Source organism: Chelonia mydas, chromosome 2 (genome assembly GCF_015237465.2).
Source record: "Chelonia mydas isolate rCheMyd1 chromosome 2, rCheMyd1.pri.v2, whole genome shotgun sequence".
Taxonomy (NCBI): domain Eukaryota; kingdom Metazoa; phylum Chordata; order Testudines; family Cheloniidae; genus Chelonia; species Chelonia mydas.
The window spans coordinates 262,429,086-262,448,255 of record NC_057850.1 but is presented as its reverse complement, the minus strand read 5'-3'; the positions used below and the strand labels follow the sequence as shown (position 1 = coordinate 262,448,255).

The 19,170-nt window shown below is 45.5% G+C and overlaps 1 protein-coding gene across 9 annotated transcripts in view; it reads right to left on the bottom strand.

The window, feature by feature from the left end:
* Nucleotides 1–19,170, bottom strand: part of SMARCD3 (SWI/SNF related, matrix associated, actin dependent regulator of chromatin, subfamily d, member 3) — a 246,792-nt gene that overhangs the window by 59,755 nt on the left and 167,867 nt on the right. For all 9 annotated transcript variants that reach the window (XM_037891523.2, XM_043541891.1, XM_043541889.1 and 6 more), the window contains 2 exons: nucleotides 9,884–9,979; nucleotides 3,973–4,074 (listed from right to left, as the gene is read on the bottom strand). In XM_037891523.2, coding sequence (XP_037747451.1) covers nucleotides 3,973–4,074; nucleotides 9,884–9,979 — 198 coding nt within the window. The remainder of the gene's footprint in view (nucleotides 1–3,972; nucleotides 4,075–9,883; nucleotides 9,980–19,170) is intronic.

Below are 19,170 nucleotides of genomic sequence, written 5' to 3'. Positions count from 1 at the left end.
CAAACACTCGAAGAACAAGTGGTTATAGTACACAACAAAACTATAAAACTTTGAACCTGGGTCTACACTTATCAATAGTTATCTTTCCTATCTAACAAAGTAGATTTGCCCCCAAAGTTCAGTCTCTTGCAAAGATGGCTGGTTTCTCAATAACTAGGATCCAAACGTTCAAGAAAACACCCCCCTCCGCCCGGGGTTTTCCTCAGTGAATGAATCCAGAGTGCCTTTCTCAACACATTCTTACACTGAAAACAGTCTTTTGTTTCTATTCACAGGCAGGGCAAACCCCTGCCCTGTTGCAGAGTTCCTTTTCTACCTCAAAGTGGTTTCAATTGTTTATTGTTGTCTCTGGTGGTTTTCCATTGATTGTTCTGAGACGTGGCAAGAGTAGATCATAGAACTTTGTATTACCTCACTGGCTGACTAGGAAGGGGTGACATCTCCTTCTTGCTTGAATGGGGAATCAAGAAGACACATTATCTCCTGGTGCCTGATTTCTATTCCAAGTCCATAAAGCATACTTTCAATATAAATACATTATTCCTTAAATATTATCCATACACACATCTTGCAATCATAGAATCGTAGGACTGAAAGGGACCCCAAGAGGTCATCTAGTCCAATCCCCTTCACTCATGGAAAGACTAAGTATTATCTAGACCATTCCTGACAGGTGTTTCTCTAACCTGCTCTTAAAAATCTCCAATGATCAAGATTCCACAACTTCCTTGGGTAATTTATTCCAGTGCTTAACATCCTGACAGTTAGGAAGTTTTTCCTAATGTCCAGACTAAACTGCCCTTGCTGCCATTTAAGCCCATTGCTTCTTGTCCTATCCTCAGAGGTTAAGAAAAACAATTTTTCCTCCCTCCTCCTTGTAACAATCTTTTACAGACTTGAAAACTGTTATGTCCCCCCTCAGTCTTCTCTTTTCCAGACTAAACAAACCCAATTTTTTCAGTCTTCCCTCATAGGTCATGTTTTCTAGGCCTTTAATCATTTTTGTTGCTCTTCTCTGTACTTTCTCCAATTTGTCCACATCCTTCCTGAAATGTGGCACCCAGAACTGGACACAATACCCCAACTGAGGTTTAATCAGCACTTCGTAGAGCAAAAAAATTACTCCTCATGTCTTGCTTACAACACTCCTGCTAATACATCCCAGAGTGTTCACTTTTTTTGCAACAGTGTTACACTGTTGACTAATACTTAGCTTGTGATCCACTATGACCACTAGATCCCTTTCTGCGTTACTCCTTTCTAGGCAGTCATTTCCCATTTTGTATGTGTGCAACTGATTGTTCCTTCCTAAGTGGAGTACTTTGCATTTGTCCTTATTGAATTTCATCCTATTTACTTCAGACCATTTCTTCAGTTTGTCCAGATCATTTTGAATTTTAATTCATTCTCAAAAGCACTTGCAACCCCTCCCAGCGTGGTATCATCTGCAATGATTATGTTTTGACAGGTTATGAGCTTTCTGCAGATATCTTACATGATATCTTTATGAATAAACAGCCTGTAAGACATGTTTGGTGTAATGAGTTTTTCAGGTCTGAAGTGAACTGTTTGCAAACAACAGGGGACCCTTTACCAAGGGGTCTCTGTGTGACATGGGGAATTCTTCCACTGACCAATCTACGTACCTGAGAGCACAAACCTATATACATTTACCAGGCCACATTTTCAGCTTGTCTCACTCCTGCTACTTTTTTGGTGACTAGATGGATTTACGAAAAAAATTGCACCAATAAGAAAGTTACACTCTTGAGGCACTTTTCCCCCTTGAGGGACTAACTTGAATTAGTATCACCATTTACATAGCTAATAAATAACTTGATTAATAAAGAATTAAAGGAGGGTAATATAATTAATTCCAACCAACATAGGTTTATGGAAAATAGATCCTGTCAGTATTTTTATTTTTTATATTGACTTGGTTAAACTGTTGCAAGAGGCTATGTGGACCCTCTCTCTTATTTGGTAATAAGGCAGTTAGGCAACAAATTTAAACTAAACCATAATAAGCTGCTCCCAAACACAAATAAGAGCATCCATAGAGCTAACAGCACCAAAAAACAAGAACCTCTTCCTACCCTTGATGATGCAGCTTGAACAGGTGCAAGGGCCAAATGTAAATGTATATATCTAGAAACAAAGAATGTAGACCATATTTACAAGATGGGGGACTCTATGCTGAGATGCAGTAACTCTGAAAAAGATTTGGGGGTCATAGTGGACAATCAGCTGAACATAAGCTACCAGTGCAGCACTGTGGCCAAAAGGGCTAACCCAATCCTTAGATGCATAAACAGGAGTATTTCGAGCTAAGTTCCCTGTAAGCTGCACGTCTACGCAGCAGCCTATTTAGCGCCACGCAGGTGCTCAGGGAACCAGCCCAGGGACCTGCTGCAGCCGGAGACAGCCCGGGGGAGGGGAGCCCCTCCCCCATCCCCAACCTAGCCCAGCCCCCAACCTACTGCGGCCGGGACAGCTCGGACCTGCTGCGGCGCCCATCCGCTGGCCCCAACTTTGCTGTGGGCCTGACCTGCTGCGGCCAGAGCGGCACAGCCTGGCCCAGACCCACCTGCGGCCGGGGCGGCATGGACTCAGGCGCAAGCCTAGGCATGGCTCAGCCAGGTGTGGATCCAGGTGCGGCTGGAGCGGCCCAGCCCGGCCCCAGGCCCGGCCAGGGCGCCCCTCCCCAGATCCAGGCATGGCGAGGGCGCCCCTCCCACAGCCCAAACCCAGCTCCGGCCTGGACATGCTGGGGCCGGGGAAGGGGCACCTATCCTGCAGCCCCAGCCCCGGAACTCCTGTAGGGAGAGAGAGATGGGGGGAGTCCTCTCTCCCCACCGTAGCCCCAGAGCACCCTCCTGCACCCCAAACTCCTCATCCCCGGCCCCACCCCAGAGCCTGCACCCCCAGCCGGAGCCCTCACTCCCTGCAACCCTCTGCCCCAGCCCTGAGACCCTCATCCCCGACCCCACCCCAGAGCCTGCATCCCCAACAGGAGCCTTCACACCCCTGCCCCCAACCCTCTGCCCCAGCCCTGAGCCCCCTCCACAGTCTGAACACTCATCACCTTCCATATTGGTGCACATAACAAAATTCATTCCGCACTATGGGTGGAAAAAATCAGAGGGAACACTGATTTCGAGTAGGAGTAGAGAGATTATTTTACCTCTGTATTTGGCATTGGTGCAACTGCTGCTGGAATAGCATGTCTAGTTCTGGTGTCCACAATTCAATGAGGATGTTGATAAATTGGTAAGGGTTCAAAGAAGAGCCATGACAATGATTAAAGGCTTAGAAAACATACTTTATAGTGACAGACTCAAGGAGCTCCATCTGTTTAGCTTAACAAAGAGAAGGTTAAGAGGTGACTTGATCACCGTCTATAAGTACCTACATAGGGAACAAATATTTGATAGTAGGCTCTTCGGTCTAGCAAATAAAATTATAATACGGAAGTTGAAGCTAGACAAATTCAGACTGGAAATAAGGCATCCATTTTTAACAGTGAGGGTAATTAACCAATGGAACAATTTACCAATGATTCTGTGGATTCCGCATCACTGGCAATTTTTAAACCAAGACTGGATTTTTTTTTTTTATTTTTTTTTTTATAAAAGATAGGCTACAGATCAAACAGGAATTAATTCAAAGAAGTCCTATGGCCTGTCTTATACAGGAGATCAGAAGAGATGATCCCATTGGTCCCTTCCGACCTTGTAATCTATGAATATAGCCCATGATATTGTACATTTATGACATTTACCTCCTCCACCAATTGAAAAAGGAATACAGCAAAAGCTGTCCTTTCTAAAAATTCCATCACTCAGAATCACAGAAATGACAGCTGGAAATGATTTCTTGGTGTATGTGACAGGGTGACTCCCTTGTGATGTACTGTATCCTGCTGTTTGTGTTCTGTGTCAGCAACAACCTTGCCAAGCTCAATGCACTGACCTGGTAATCCAACATGAGGAGAAGTGTGCACCGCACACTCACATCACCAGGCCTCTTCACCTGGAAGCCATCAGTCTCCTGGGTAGTGGGAGTTCTGTGCCACTGCCAGAGGAGAAACAAAACAGGAAGAGGGTCAGTCTCAGTTTGCCTCTGTCTGACCTGGGAGATTGTGTTGTTTTGGGTGTGTATACATAGTATTTCATGCAAAAATTATCATTAGTTCAACAGTAAGATTCTGAAATCACACCGTCCAAACAGTATTGCCAGGTGTCCAGTTTTTGACTGGAATGCCTGGTTGAAAAGGGAACCTGGCAGCTCCGGTAAGCACCTCTGACCAGGCCATTCCCTGCCTGCCCTGGCTCCACGTGGCTCCCAGAAGCAGCAGCATGTCCCTCCGGCTCCTAGGTGCAAGGGCGATCAGTGAGGCTCCGTGCACTGCCCCCGCCCCGAGCGCCAGCTCTGCAGCTCCCATTGGCTGGGAACTGCGGCCAATGGGAGCTGTGGAGGCGGCACCTGTAGGGGAGGGAAGTGTGCAGAGCCCCCTGGCTGCCCCTGTGCCTTGGGGCCACAGGGACATATTGGACACTTCCGGGAGCCGCCTAAGCCCACACCCCAGCCCTGAGCCCCCTGCTGGAACCTTCACCCCCATCCTGCACCCCAAACCTCTGCCCTAGCCCTGAGCCCCCTCCCCCTCCCGCATACCAACCCCTCAGACACTGCCCCCCACCAGAGCCCCCTCCCCCTCCCGCATACCAACCCCTCAGACACTGCCCCCCACCAGAGCCCACACTCCCCAGCTAGAGCCCTCACTCCCCTGCACTCCAACCCACTGCCCCATCCAGGAGCCTCCTCCCACACTCCAAGCCCTTCTGCTGCAACCCCCAACACAGAGCCCCCTCCTGCACCCCAAATTCCTCATCGCTGGCCCCACCCCAGAGCCCGCACGCCCAGCCAGAACCCTCACCGCCCCCGCACTCTAACCCCTCTGCCCCAGCCCTGAGCCCCGTTACGCACCCTGAACCCCTCATTTCTGGCTGCACCCCAGAGCCCACATCCCCTGCCCCAGCCTTGTGAAAATGAGCAAGTGAGTGAGGGTGGGGGAGAGTGAACGACTGAAGAAGAGGGAATGGAGTGAGCAGGGGGTGGGGCCCCGGAGAAGAGGCAGGGCAGGGAAGGAGCCTCAGGGAAGGGGCAGGGCAGGGATGGGGCAAGAGTGTTCAGTTTTGTATGATTAGGAATTTGGTAACTCTACCTCTGAAGTTAGAAAATTCCAACTCTCCCTCTTGTTCATATGCCTTAAAATACAATCTCTCTTTATATCAGTGTATGTTATTTGTTGGATAGCACAATATATACTGCAAACTGGAATTTTTTAGACAATCTGTGATGGGGTATACAACCCCCATAGTGTGCAACAAGGGATTAAGGGATTATTTTGAGCTCAGACAGCCTCGCCCCGCCACACCTGTAGCAAATGCTCCATCTGTTGGAGGCATTAAAAGGGAGGGAAATAGTTCATTTGGGGGGCAGAGCTGGAAGAGAGCAGACTTGCAGCCCACGGCTCCAGCAGCACACATAAGTGCAGAGGGAAGCCTAAAGGCTCTGACACAGCTGCCCAAAGGGGCTCTCTCTGAGGGAAGGGAGGACCCACCCCAGAGATAATCAGAAAGGGAAGTATCCCCCTCTCCTCTGCCTGTGGACCCTGGACATTGGTAACTTCTTACTTATTTTGCTTGGACTTCCCCAACAGGGGAAAGCCTTGAACTAAGCTGACCTTGGGGAGGGGAGGGGGGGAGTGAAGGAAGGGCACGAGAGAAAGTGGCCCAGGGAGGACAGCTTTAAGCAGCCTTGGTTGCCAGAACACTGGTAGCCCAAAGGGCCCTGGGTCGGAGCCCAGTGGAGTGGGAGGGCCCAGGCAGTCAGGGATTGCAGCCGTGACCACTAGGCCACACTCCCCAACCAGACCCCAAGTGAGCACTATTACACAACCTCACATACTCTACTACACAGTTATATTTGTCACTACCAGGGCTGTCAATTAATCACAGTTAACTCACGCGATTAACTCAAAAAAATTAATCATGATTAATCACACTTTTAAACAATAGAATACCAATTGAAATTTATTAAATATTTTTGGGTGTTTTTCTACATTTGCAAATATATTGGTTTCTATTACAACACAGAATACAAAGTGTTCAGTGCTCACTTTATATTATTTTCAATTACAAATATTTGCACTATAAAAATGATGAAATAGTATTTTTCAATTCACCTCATACAAGTACTGTAGTGCAATCTCTTTGTCCTGAAAGTGCAATTTACAAATGTAGATTTTTTTTGATACATAACTGAACTCAAAAACAAAACAATTTAAAACTTCAGAGCATACAAGTCCACTCAGTCCTACTTCTTGTTCAGCCAATCACTAAGACAAACAAGTTTATTTACTTTTACAGGAGATACTGCTGTCTGCTTCTTATTTACATCACCTGAAAGTGAGAACAGGCATTTGCATGGCACTTTTGTAGCCAGCATTGCAAGGTATTAACGTGCCAGATATGTTAAACATTCGTATGCCCCTTCACGCTTCGGCCACCATTCTAGAGGACATGCTTCCACACTGATGATGCTTGTTAAAAAAATAATGCATTAATTAAATTTGTGACTTCGGGGAGAACTGTATGTCTCCTGTTCTGTTTTACCCACATTCTGCCATATATTTCATGTTACATCAATCTCGGATGATGACCCAGCACATGTTCGTTTTAAAAACACTTTCACAGCAGATTTGACAAAATGCAAAGAAGGTACCAATGTGAGATTTCTAAAAATAGCTACAGCACACGACCCAAGATTTAAGAATCTGAAGTGCTGTCCAAAATCTGAGCGGGATGAGGTGTGGAGAATGCTTTCAGAAGTCTTAAAAGAGTAACACTCTGATGCAGAAACTACAGAACCCGAACCACCAAAAAAGAAAATCAACCTTCTGCTAGTGGCATCTGACTCAGATGATGAAAATGAACACGCGTCAGTCTGCTCTGCTTTGGACTGTTATCGAGTAGAACTCGTCATCAGCATGGACGCATGTCCTCTGGAATGGTGGTTGAAGCATGAATGAACATATGAATCTTTAGCGCATCTGGCACGTAAATATCTTGCGACACCAGCTACAACAGTGCCATGAGAACGCCTGTTCTCACTTTCTGGTGACATTGTAAACAAGAAGCGGGCAGCGTTATCTCCTGCAAATTGTAACCAAACTTGTTTGTCTGAGGGATTGGCTGAAGTAGGACTAAGGGGACTTGTAAGCTCTAAAGTTTTACATTGTTTTATTTTTGATTGCAGTTATTTTTTTGTACATAATTCTACCTTTGTAAGTTCAACTTTTATGATAAAGAGATTGCACTACAGTTGCAATGGGGCAACTGAAAAATATTATTTTTCTTTTTTAAAGTGCAAATATTTGTAATAAAAAACAAAATATAAAGTGAGCACTGTACACTTTATATTCTGTGTTATAATTAAAATAAATATATTTGAAAATGTAGAAAACATCCAAAAATATTTAAATAAATGGTATTCTTTTATTAGCAGGGTGATTAATTGTGATTTTTTTTAATTATGTGATTAATCACGATTTATTTTTTTAATCGCTTGACAGTCCTAGTCACTACATGTATGTTTCATTAACAAAGTTTATTTTCAATGGAAATTTTAAAAAAAGGTAATAATCTGATCAGCAAACTAGCTGGTTCTACCTGGGGCGCCAATGTGGAGACACTAAGAAACTTTGTACCTGCCTTGTGCTATTCTGTAGCAGAGTATTGCTCCCCAGCGTGGCCCAGCTCTTTTCACAGAGGACTAGCTACTACAGGACAGGCTCAACAAAGACAATAACAGAACGCCACTTGCCATCACCTTTGGCCCCCAACTAAAACCTCTCCAGCGCATCATCAAAGATCTACAACCTATCCTGAAGGATGACCCATCACTCTCACAGATCTTGGGAGACAGGCCAGTCCTTGCTTACAGACAGCCCCCTAACCTGAAGCAAATACGCATCAGCAACCACACACCACACAACAAAAACACTAACCCAGGAACCAATCCCTGTAACAAACCCCATTGCCTACTCTGTCCACATATCTATTCAAGTGACACCATCATAGGACCTAATCACATCAGCCACACCAGCAGGGGCTCGTTCACCTGCACATCTACCAATGTGATATATGCCATCATGTGCCAGCAATGCCCCTCTGCCATGTACATTGGCCAAACCAGACAGTCTCTACACAAAAGAATAAATGGACACAAATCAGACATCAGGAATCATAACATTCAAAAACCAGTAGGAGAACACTTCAACCTCTCTCGTCACTCAATAACAGACTTAAAGGTGGCAATTTTGCAACAGAAAAGCTTCAAAAACAGACTCCAATGAGAAACTGCTGAACTAGAATTAATTTGCAAACTAGATACCATTAACTTGGGCTTGAACAGAGACTGGGAGTGGCTGGGTCATTACACAAATTGAATCTATTTCCCCATGTTAAGTATTCTCACACCTTCTTGTCAACTGTCTGAAATGGGCCATCTTGATTACCACTATAAAAGTTTTTTTTCTCTTGCTGATAATAGCTCATCTTAATTAATTAGCCTCTTAGAGTTGGTATGGCAACTTCCACCTTTTCATGTTCTCTGTATGTATATATATCTTCTTACTATATGTTCCATTCTATGCATCTGATGAAGCCCACAAAAGCTTATGTTCAAATAAATTTGTTAGTCTCTAAGGTGCCACAAGTACTAAGGAGACCAACCAACCAAAAGGCCTGGCTGTTGGTACTGTTCAACACCGCCCCATGACATCAGGTGATACGTCACCTTGCGGAATCTACTCCTTAAGGTGCAAGACATGCTACATGTACCCTCACTGGAAAATGTATTTAATCCGCTGAGCCACCATATCAGCTCAATTTCCCTATGAAACCTCAATATCACCTCCAGGTGGCATACTAGATGGCAAGAACAAGCTTCATCTACAAATCCAATAGTACAGCCAGTGGTTTTGACCTTGTTTGCCATCTTTAAGTAAAGCTCAATAATTTCAGATGCAAAGTGCTCAGATGTGCTACCTTTGTGACTCCCTCTTTTGCTGCTGTGGCCAGTTAAAAGATATAGGCCATACATACACTTGTAGGCTACACCCAGCAGCATGGACTGCCTAATTCCCTCATGGACTTGCATAATACCCTTCCCTCAGCTGCTGAATGTAGATGCAATCGTAATACATAACAGAGTTTATATATTCATAAACAAAACTAATATTTAAAACTGGAACCATAACATGGCCACAAAAATTTCTACACAAAATTTTTCACACACATATATATATACAGTACACACACACACTAGGAAGGACTTCACACAGTGCTGAATTTAAAAATAAAACGTGGCACTTACAATACTATCATTTTGAAATCGATGCTTATTCACAACTTTTTAAAGTTCTTATCTTCATTAGCCAATACATCACGTAAGTTCCTTGATCCAGAACTCACAGTAAAGATGAAAGATCCACACCGACTGGCTCCTTATAAAAGGGCATCAGCCTCAGCATCAGTAAAATTCCAACACCAAAGTCTTCTTTCTCAAAGCCATGGCTTTGTTGCTTACGATGCCTGAATGAAGATTATTTAAGCACTACAGTCATAAATACTATGTATGGCAAATCTCTTTCATATCCCTGAGAGAACACCTCTCTGAGAAGCCACTTGTAAGGCCACAAACATCCCAGCAGAAAGAGTCAATGAAAGTAAACATGGGAGGAGGAATTAAGAGTGTACATAATTGTTGAGTTGCAATAGAAGCAGGGTTGTGTGTCAGAGTTGCGTGAGCCTCCTACCTCCACCAGATGATTGTCAGGTCCATAAAGATCTTTGTCCAGTTCAATGACCAAACTTTTAAAGAAGGAGGAAAACTTCCGCTTCTGTTTGCTGATCTGTAAAATCAGAAAACAGAGAAATGTCAAAGAACGCACCTCAGCCTGGGCTTACTGCTAACTTTGTGCCTCCTCGTCCGGAACATGAATTCCCAGACTGGATTGGATCCAAGGTCCATCTAGTCCAGTCTCTGTCTCTGAGAATGGCCAGTACCAGCTACTTCTGAGGAAGGTGAAAGAAACCTGATAGTGGGCAATTGTGGAATTACCTGTCCATTGGGGAAGATTCCCCGTAACCCTGTCAGAGAACTTTGGCTTGTACCATGGAGTAAGATAGTTTATCCCATCTATTGTAGGAATGGATATTCTTTTTTTTTTTATCTGAAAAAGCACAGGGCCTCATTTATATCTTGTGGCAGTGAGCTCCACAGGTTAATCACGCACAGTACAAAAAATATTTCCTTTTGTCAGATTTAAATTTTGCTTTGCTATTTCATTGGTGGTCAGCATGTCGAAGTCTCACCCTGTCCCTCCCAGAAACATACCGTGGTTTGACAGTTGCTGTGCAGCATCTGCTGCTTATTACACTAATGGTGATTGTTTCACTATTATCTTCTCCTCCACACATTTGCTTGTTTCAGAGTAGCAGCTGTGTTAGTCTGTATCCACAAAAAGAAAAGGAGTACTCGTGGCATCTTAGAGACTAACACATTTATTTGAGCATAAGCTTTCGTGAACTACAGCTCACTTCATTGGATGAATTCAGTGGAAAATACAGTGGGGAGATTTATATACACAGAGAACATGAAACAATGGGTGTTACCATACACACTGTAACGAGAGTGATCAGGTAAGGTGAGCTATTACCAGCAGGAGAGCGGGGCGGGGGGGAACCTTTTGTAGTGATAATCAAGATGGGCCATTTCCAGCAGTACACCATTTGCTCAAGAAACTCCCTGAAAAAGCACAAGAACAAATCCGCATAGACACACCCCTGGAACCCTGACCAGGGGTATTCTATCTGCTACCCAAGATCCATAAACCTGGAAATCCTGGATGCCCCATCATCTCAGGCATTGGCACCCTGACAGCAGGATTGTCTGGCTATGTAGACTCCCTCCTCAGGCCCTACGCTACCAGCACTCCCAGCTATCTTCAAGACACCACTGACTTCCTGAGGAAACTACAATCCATCGGTGATCTTCCTGAAAACACCATCCAAGCCACTATGGATGCAGAAGCGCTCTAGACCAACATTACACACAAAGATGGACTACAAGCCGTCAGGAACAATATCCCTGATAATGTCACGGCAAACCTGGTGGCTGTACTTTGTGACTTTGTCCTCACTCATAACTATTTCACATTTGGGGACAATGTATACCTTCAAATCAGCGTCACTGCTATGGGTACCTGCATGGCCCCACAGTATGCCAACATTTTTATGGCTGACTTAGAGCTGACAGCTCTCGTCCCCTAACGCCCCTACTCTACTTGCACTACATTGATAACATCTTCATCATCTGGACCCATGGAAAAGAAGCCCTTGAGGAATTCCACCGTGATTTCAACAAGTTCCATCCCACCATCAACCTCAGCCTGGACCAGTCCACACAAGAGATCCACTTCCTGGACACTACGGTGCTAATAAGCGATGGTCACATAAACACCACCCTATACCGGAAACCTACTGACCGCTATGCCTACCTACATGCCTCCAGCTTTCCTCCAGACCACACCACATGATCCATTGTCTACATCCAAGCTGTACGATACAACCACATTTGCTCCAACCCATCAGACAGAGACAAACACCTACAAGATTTCTATCAAGCGTTCTTACAACTACAATACCCACCTGCTGAAGGGAAGAAACAGACTGACAGAGCCAGAAGCGTACCCAGAAGTTACCTACTACAGGACAGGCCCAACAAAGAAAAGACCAGAACGCCATTAGCCACCACCTTCAGCCCCCAACTAAAACCTCTCCAACGCATCATCAAGGATCTACAACCTATCCTGAAGGATGACCCATCACTCTCACAGAACTTGGGAGACAGGCCAGTCCTTGCTTACAGACAGCCCCCTAACCTGAAGCAAATCTTCACCAGCAACCACACACCACACAACAGAACCACTAACCCAGGAACCTATCCTTGCAACAAAGCCCGTTGCCAACTGTGTCCACCTATCTATTCAGGGCCTAATCACATCAGCTACACTGTCAGAGGCTCGTTCATCTGCGCATCTACCAATGTGATATATGCCATCATGTGCCAGCAATGCCCCTCTGCCATGTACATTAGCCAAACTGGACAGTCTCTACGTAAAAGAATAAATGGACACAAATCAGATGTCAAGAATTATAACATTCAAAAACCAGTCGGAGAACACTTCAGTCTCTCTGGTCACTCGATTACAGACCTAAAAGTGGCAATTCTTCAACAAAAAAACTTCAAAAACAGACTCCAATGAGAGACTGCTCAATTTGAATTAATTTGCAAACTGGATACAATTAATTTAGGCTTGAATAAAGACTGGGAGTGGATGGGTCATTACACAAAGTAAAACTATTCCTCCCCTCCACCACACTGTTCCTCAGACGTTCTAGTCAACTGCTGGAAATGGCCCACCTTGATTATCACTACAAAAGGTTCCCCCCCTCTGGTAATAGCTCACCTTAACTGATCACTCTCATTAGAGTGTGTATGGTAACACCCATTGTTTCATGTTCTCTGTGTATATAAATCTCCCCACTGTATTTTCCACTGAATGCATCCGATGAAGTAAGCTGTAGCTCACGAAAGCTTATGCTCAAATAAATTTGTTAGTCTCTAAGGTGCCACAAGTACTCCTTTACATTTGCTTGTGTTTCCCACCTGTTGCCTCTCATCACATACTTAGATTGTAAGCTCTTTAGGGACAGGGACAGTGTGACCGAAAGCACCCCTTTATTTACAACCTACACACTATTGTAATCATCTTTCTACAAAATATGTCTTGTGAGATATCATTTGGAGCTGCAGCTAGCAAGAGATGTCAAGAGTAACAAGAAGGGTTTCTTCAGGTATGTTGGCAACAAGAAGAAAGCCAAGGAAAGTGTGGGCCCCTTACTGAATGAGGGAGGCAACCTAGTGACAGAGGATGTGGAAAAAGCTAATGTACTCAATGCTTTTTTTCCCTCTGTTTTCACTAACTAGGTCAGCTCCCAGACTGCTGCGCTGGGCATCACAAAATGGGGAAGAGATGGCCAGCCCTCTGTGGAGATAGAGGTGGTTAGGGACTATTTAGAAAAGCTGGATGTGCACAAGTCCATGGGGCCGGACGAGTTGCATCCGAGAGTGCTGAAGGAATTGGCGGCTGTGATTGCAGAGCCCTTGGCCATTATCTTTGAAAACTCATGGCGAACGGGGGAAGTCCCGGATGACTGGAAAAAGGCTAATGTAGTGCCAATCTTTAAAAAAGGGAAGAAGGAGGATCCTGGGAACTACAGGCCAGTCAGCCTCACCTCAGTCCCTGGAAAAATCATGGAGCAGGTCCTCAAAGAATCAATCCTGAAGCACTTACATGAGAGGAAAGTGATCAGGAACAGTCAGCATGGATTCACCAAGGGAAGGTCATGCCTGACTAATCTAATCGCCTTTATGATGAGATTACTGGTTCTGTGGATGAAGGGAAAGCAGTGGATGTATTGTTTCTTGACTTTAGCAAAACTTTTGACACGGTCTCCCACAGTATTCTTGTCAGCAAGTTAAGGAAGTATGGGCTGGATGAATGCACTATAAGGTGGGCAGAAAGCTGGCTAGATTGTCGGGCTCAACGGGTAGTGATCAATGGCTCCATGTCTAGTTGGCAGCCGGTGTCAAGTGGAGTGCCCCAAGGGTCGGTCCTGGGGCCGGTTTTGTTCAATATCTTCATAAATGATCTGAAGGATGGTGTGGATTGCACTCTCAGCAAATTTGCGGATGATACTAAACTGGGAGGAGTGGTAGACACGCTGGAGGGGAGGGATAGGATACAGAAGGACCAAGACAAATTGGAGGATTGGGCCAAAAGAAATCTGATGAGGTTCAATAAGGATAAGTGCAGGGTCCTACACTTAGGATGGAAGAATCCAATGCACCGCTACAGACTAGGGACCGAATGGCTAGGCAGCAGTTCTGCGGAAAAGGACCTAGGGGTGACAGTGGATGAGAAGCTGGATATGAGTCAGCAGTGTGCCTTTGTTGCCAAGAAGGCCAATGGCATTTTGGGATGTATAAGCAGGGGCATAGCGAGCAGATCGAGGGACGTGATCGTTCCCCTCTATTCGACACTGGTGAGGCCTCATCTGGAGTACTGTGTCCAGTTTTGGGCCCCACACTACAAGAAGGATGTGGATAAATTGGAGAGAGTCCAGCGAAGGGCAACAAAAATGATTAGGGGTCTAGAGCACATGACTTATGAGGAGAGGCTGAGGGAGCTGGGATTGTTTAGTCTGCAGAAGAGAAGAATGAGGGGGGATTTGATAGCTGCTTTCAACTACCTGAAAGGGGGTTCCAAAGAGGATGGCTCTAGACTGTTCTCAATGGTAGCAGATGACAGAACGAGGAGTAATGGTCTCAAGTTGCAATGGGGGAGGTTTAGATTGGATATTAGGAAAAACTTTTTCACTAGGAGGGTGGTGAAACACTGGAATGCGTTACCTAGGGAGGTGGTAGAATCTCCTTCCTTAGAGGTTTTTAAGGTCAGGCTTGACAAAGCCCTGGCTGGGATGATTTAACTGGGAATTGGTCCTGCTTCGAGCAGGGGGTTGGACTAGATGACCTTCTGGGGTCCCTTCCAACCCTGATATTCTATGATTCTATGATTTGAAAACTAATAACTTGCTGGTAATATCACGTATGTAGCAACATTATATGTAAAGTTATGAAATCCCCCTGCATGATATTCATAGCACGTTTTCAAAACCACATTGTCCCGACTAGGCAAAAGTTGTTAAACAGAAGAATGTGTGTTTATCTCAATTTATATATACATAATAAACAGGATGCTCAGGACAGCAACAAGAACAAAGCCAATGAAAGTGTGGGCCCCTTACTGAATGAGGGAGGCAACCTAGTGACAGAGGATGTGGAAAAAGCTAATGTACTCAATGCTTTTTTTTGCCTCTGTCTTCACGAACAAGGTCAGCTCCCAGACTGCTGCGCTGGGCATCACAGCATGGGGAGTAGATGGCCAGCCCTCTGTGGAGAAAGAGGTGGTTAGGGACTATTTAGAAAAGCTGGACGTGCACAAGTCCATGGGGCCGGACGAGTTGCATCCAAGAGTGCTAAAGGAATTGGCGGCTGTGATTGCAGAGCCATTGGCCATTATCTTTGAAAACTCGTGGCGAACGGGGGAAGTTCCGGATGACTGGAAAAAGGCTAATGTAGTGCCAATCTTTAAAAAAGGGAAGGAGGAGGATCCTGGGAACTACAGGCCAGTCAGCCTCACCTCAGTCCCCGGAAAAATCATGGAGCAGGTCCTCAAAGAATCAATCCTGAAGCACTTACATGAGAGGAAAGTGATCAGGAACAGTCAGCATGGATTCACCAAGGGAAGGTCATGCCTGACTAATCTAATCGCCTTCTATGACGAGATTACTGGTTCTGTGGATGAAGGGAAAGCAGTGGATGTATTGTTTCTTGACTTTAGCAAAGCTTTTGACATGGTCTCCCACAGTATTCTTGTCAGCAAGTTAAAGAAGTATGGGCTGGATGAATGCACTATAAGGTGGGTAGAAAGTTGGCTAGATTGTCGGGCTCAACGGGTAGTGATCAATGGCTCCATGTCTAGTTGGCAGCCGGTATCAAGTGGAGTGCCCCAGGGGTCGGTCCTGTGGCCAGTTTTGTTCAATATCTTCATAAATGATCTGGAGGATGGTGTGGATTGCACTCTCAGCAAATTTGCAGATGACACTAAACTAGGAGGAGTGGTAGATACGCTGGAGGGCAGGGATAGGATACAGAGGGACCTAGACAAATTGGAGGATTGGGCCAAAAGAAATCTGATGAGGTTCAATAAGGATAAGTGCAGGGTCCTGCACTTAGGACGGAAGAACCCAATGCACCGCTACAGACTAGGGACCGAATGGCTAGGCAGCAGTTCTGCAGAAAAGGACCTAGGGGTGACAGTGGACAAGAAGCTGGATATGAGTCAGCAGTGTGCCCTTGTTGCCAAGAAGGCCAATGGCATTTTGGGATATATAAGCAGGGGCATAGCGAGCAGATCGAGGGACGTGATCGTTCCCCTCTATTCGACACTGGTGAGGCCTCATCTGGAGTACTGTGTCCAGTTTTGGGCCCCACACTACAAGAAGGATGTAGATAAATTGGAGAGAGTCCAGCGAAGGGCAACAAAAATGATTAGGGGTCTGGAACACATGACTTATGAGGAGAGGCTGAGGGAACTGGGATTGTTTAGTCTGCAGAAGAGAAGAATGAGGGGGGATTTGATAGCTACTTTCAACTACCTGAGAGGTGGTTCCAGAGAGGATGGTTCTAGACCATTCTCAGTGGTAGAAGAGGACAGGACAAGGAGTAATGGTCTCAAGTTGCAGTGGGGGAGGTTTAGGTTGGATATTAGGAAAAACTTTTTCACCAAGAGGGTGGTGAAGCACTGGAATGCGTTACCTAGGGAGGTGGTAGAATCTTCTTCCTTAAAAGTTTTTAAGGTCAGGCTTGACAAAGCCCTGGCTGGGATGATTTGATTGGGGATTGGTCCTGCTTTGAGCAGGGGGTTGGACTAGATGACCTCCTGAGGTCCCTTCCAACCCTGATATTCTATGATTCTATGACAGCAAGGGGGGAAATGGCAGGGAGTCAAGGAAAATCAGCATTTCAGAAAACACAGTGAGAGCAAGCATGTTAAAGAAGTATGGGCTGGATGAATGGACTATAAGGTGGATAGAAAGCTGGCTAGATCATCGGGCTCAACGGATAGTGATCAATGGCTCCATGTCTAGTTGGCAGCCGGTATCAAGCAGAGTGCCCCAAGGGTTGGTCCTGGGGCCGGTTTTGTTCAATATCTTCATTAATGATCTGGAGGATGGCGTGGATTGCACCCTCAGCAAGTTTGCAGATGACACTAAACTGGGAGAAGAGGTAGATACGCTGGAGGGTAGGGATAGGATACAGAGGGCCCTAGACAAATTGGAGGATTGGGCCAAAAGAAATCTGATGAGGTTCAACAAGGACAAGTGCAGAGTCCTGCACTTAGGACGGAAGAACCCAATGCACCGCTACAGACTAGTGACCGAATGGCTCGGCAGCAGTTCTGCAGAGAAGGACCTAGGGGTTACAGTGGATGAGAAGCTGGATATGAGTCAACAGTGTGCCCTTGTTGCCAAGAAGGCCAATGGCATTTTGGGATGTATAAGTAGGGGCACTGCCAGCAGATCGAGGGACGTGATCGTTCCCCTCTATTCGACACTGGTGAGGCCTCATCTGGAGTACTGTGTCCAGTTTTGGGCCCCACACTACAAGAAGGATGTGGAACAATTGGAAAGAGTCCAGCAGAGGACAACAAAAATGATTAGGGGGCTGGAGCACATGACTTATGAGGAGAGGCTGACGGAACTGGGATTGTTTAGTCTGCAGAAGAGAAGAATGAGGGGGGATTGGATAGCTGCTTTCAACTACCTGAAGGGGGGTTCCAAAGAGGATGGATCTGGACTGTTCTCAGTGGTAGCAGATGACAGAACAAGGAGTAATGGTCTCAAGTTGCAGTGGGGGAGGTTTAGGTTGGATATTAGGAAAAACTTTTTCACTAGGAGGGTGGTGAAGCACTGGAATGCGTTACCTAGGGAGGTGGTGGAATCTCCTTCCTTAGAGGTGTTCAAGGTCAGGCTTGACAAAGCCCTGGCTGGGATGATTTAGTTGGGGATTGGTCCTACTTTGAGCAGGGGATTGGACTAGATGACGTCCTGAGGTCCCTTCCAACGCTGATATTCTATGATTCTATGAGAAGAAAGAGCATAGAGTCTCCTTCACCACCAGACTCCACGTCACCTTCTTTACTGTTTGAATAAACTTTGCTTGGAGGGGTAATCTTCAGAAGGATCTAATTTAAAGGGTGACTGGACTAAAAATACCCCAAATCATCTCTCTTCTACCTACGAAGAAAAAAGGAACCCGCCCTTTGACTTTGGAGGGAGATCCTGACCTGAGAAATTGGTCAGCCATGTTGCTGGGAACATGTGGTAAGGATGTTACCTTGAACCAAGTCTAGCTTGTTGAGTTTTAGTTACCAAGACATGTTCTATCTTTATTTCTCTTGTAACCGTTCCTGACTTTAATACCTGATACCCGAATTCACTCAAAATCCCATCTTCTTTTATTAATAAACTTGTTTTATTTTTTAATTTAAACCAATCCAGTGTTGTGTTTAAACTGAACTGTTTGGTAATGCCAATTAAAGTAGCAAATTGTTGAATATTGACCCTTTACAGGGGCAACGGACCTTTAACATCTGAACTATCAAGGAAAGGGCTGGACAGCACAAAACACATGTTTGGATAAAATTCAGGACTGGGAGTGTGTTGGGGTCACCCTGCAAGTAGTAATTAAGGCTGGTGGAAGCCAGAGTGTGACAGGGGTGGTCTGGCAGGCTGCTGGGATCAGAGCTGCTGGACCAGGGCTGCAGCTATACTTAGTCACTCAGAATGTGACCTGCATGCTGTTAGGCTGTTTGTAAGCAAACAGGCTGGGAACTAGAATAATAGAACACTGAGAGGCACCCAAGGTTGCAGGGCAGGTAGTGACACAACCCCTCACTGGTCTGGATTGCACCCCAGAATACGACAGACTGTCTTTGCTATATGTGTGTTCTGCACTTAGCAGAAGGGGACTAAAACCTTGATTGGGACCTTTAGGCACTACTGCAATAAAAAATAATAATAATCCTCTTCCAACCTGGCCCTGACCCCCTACATATGCTCTCTTACACTTCCTATGAACACAAACCACCTTACATCCTCTTCTTGCCCCTCTAGCCTACTCCTCACAATGCAGCCTTCCTGCTCATGTCACACCACATAGCAACACGGCCTTCCCCAGACAAGACCTATTCCACAAGGTATGGCCCAAATTCAGCCTACATCTACAAATGGAATGAATTTCCCCCAGTGCAATCCTCTTCTCTCCTTCTATGTTTGGGTCTCTCCCTTTCTTTCCTTCTGTCAGTATCATGCCCCCTCCCCTCCCTTTTTGCCCACATGCCACAGAATTATG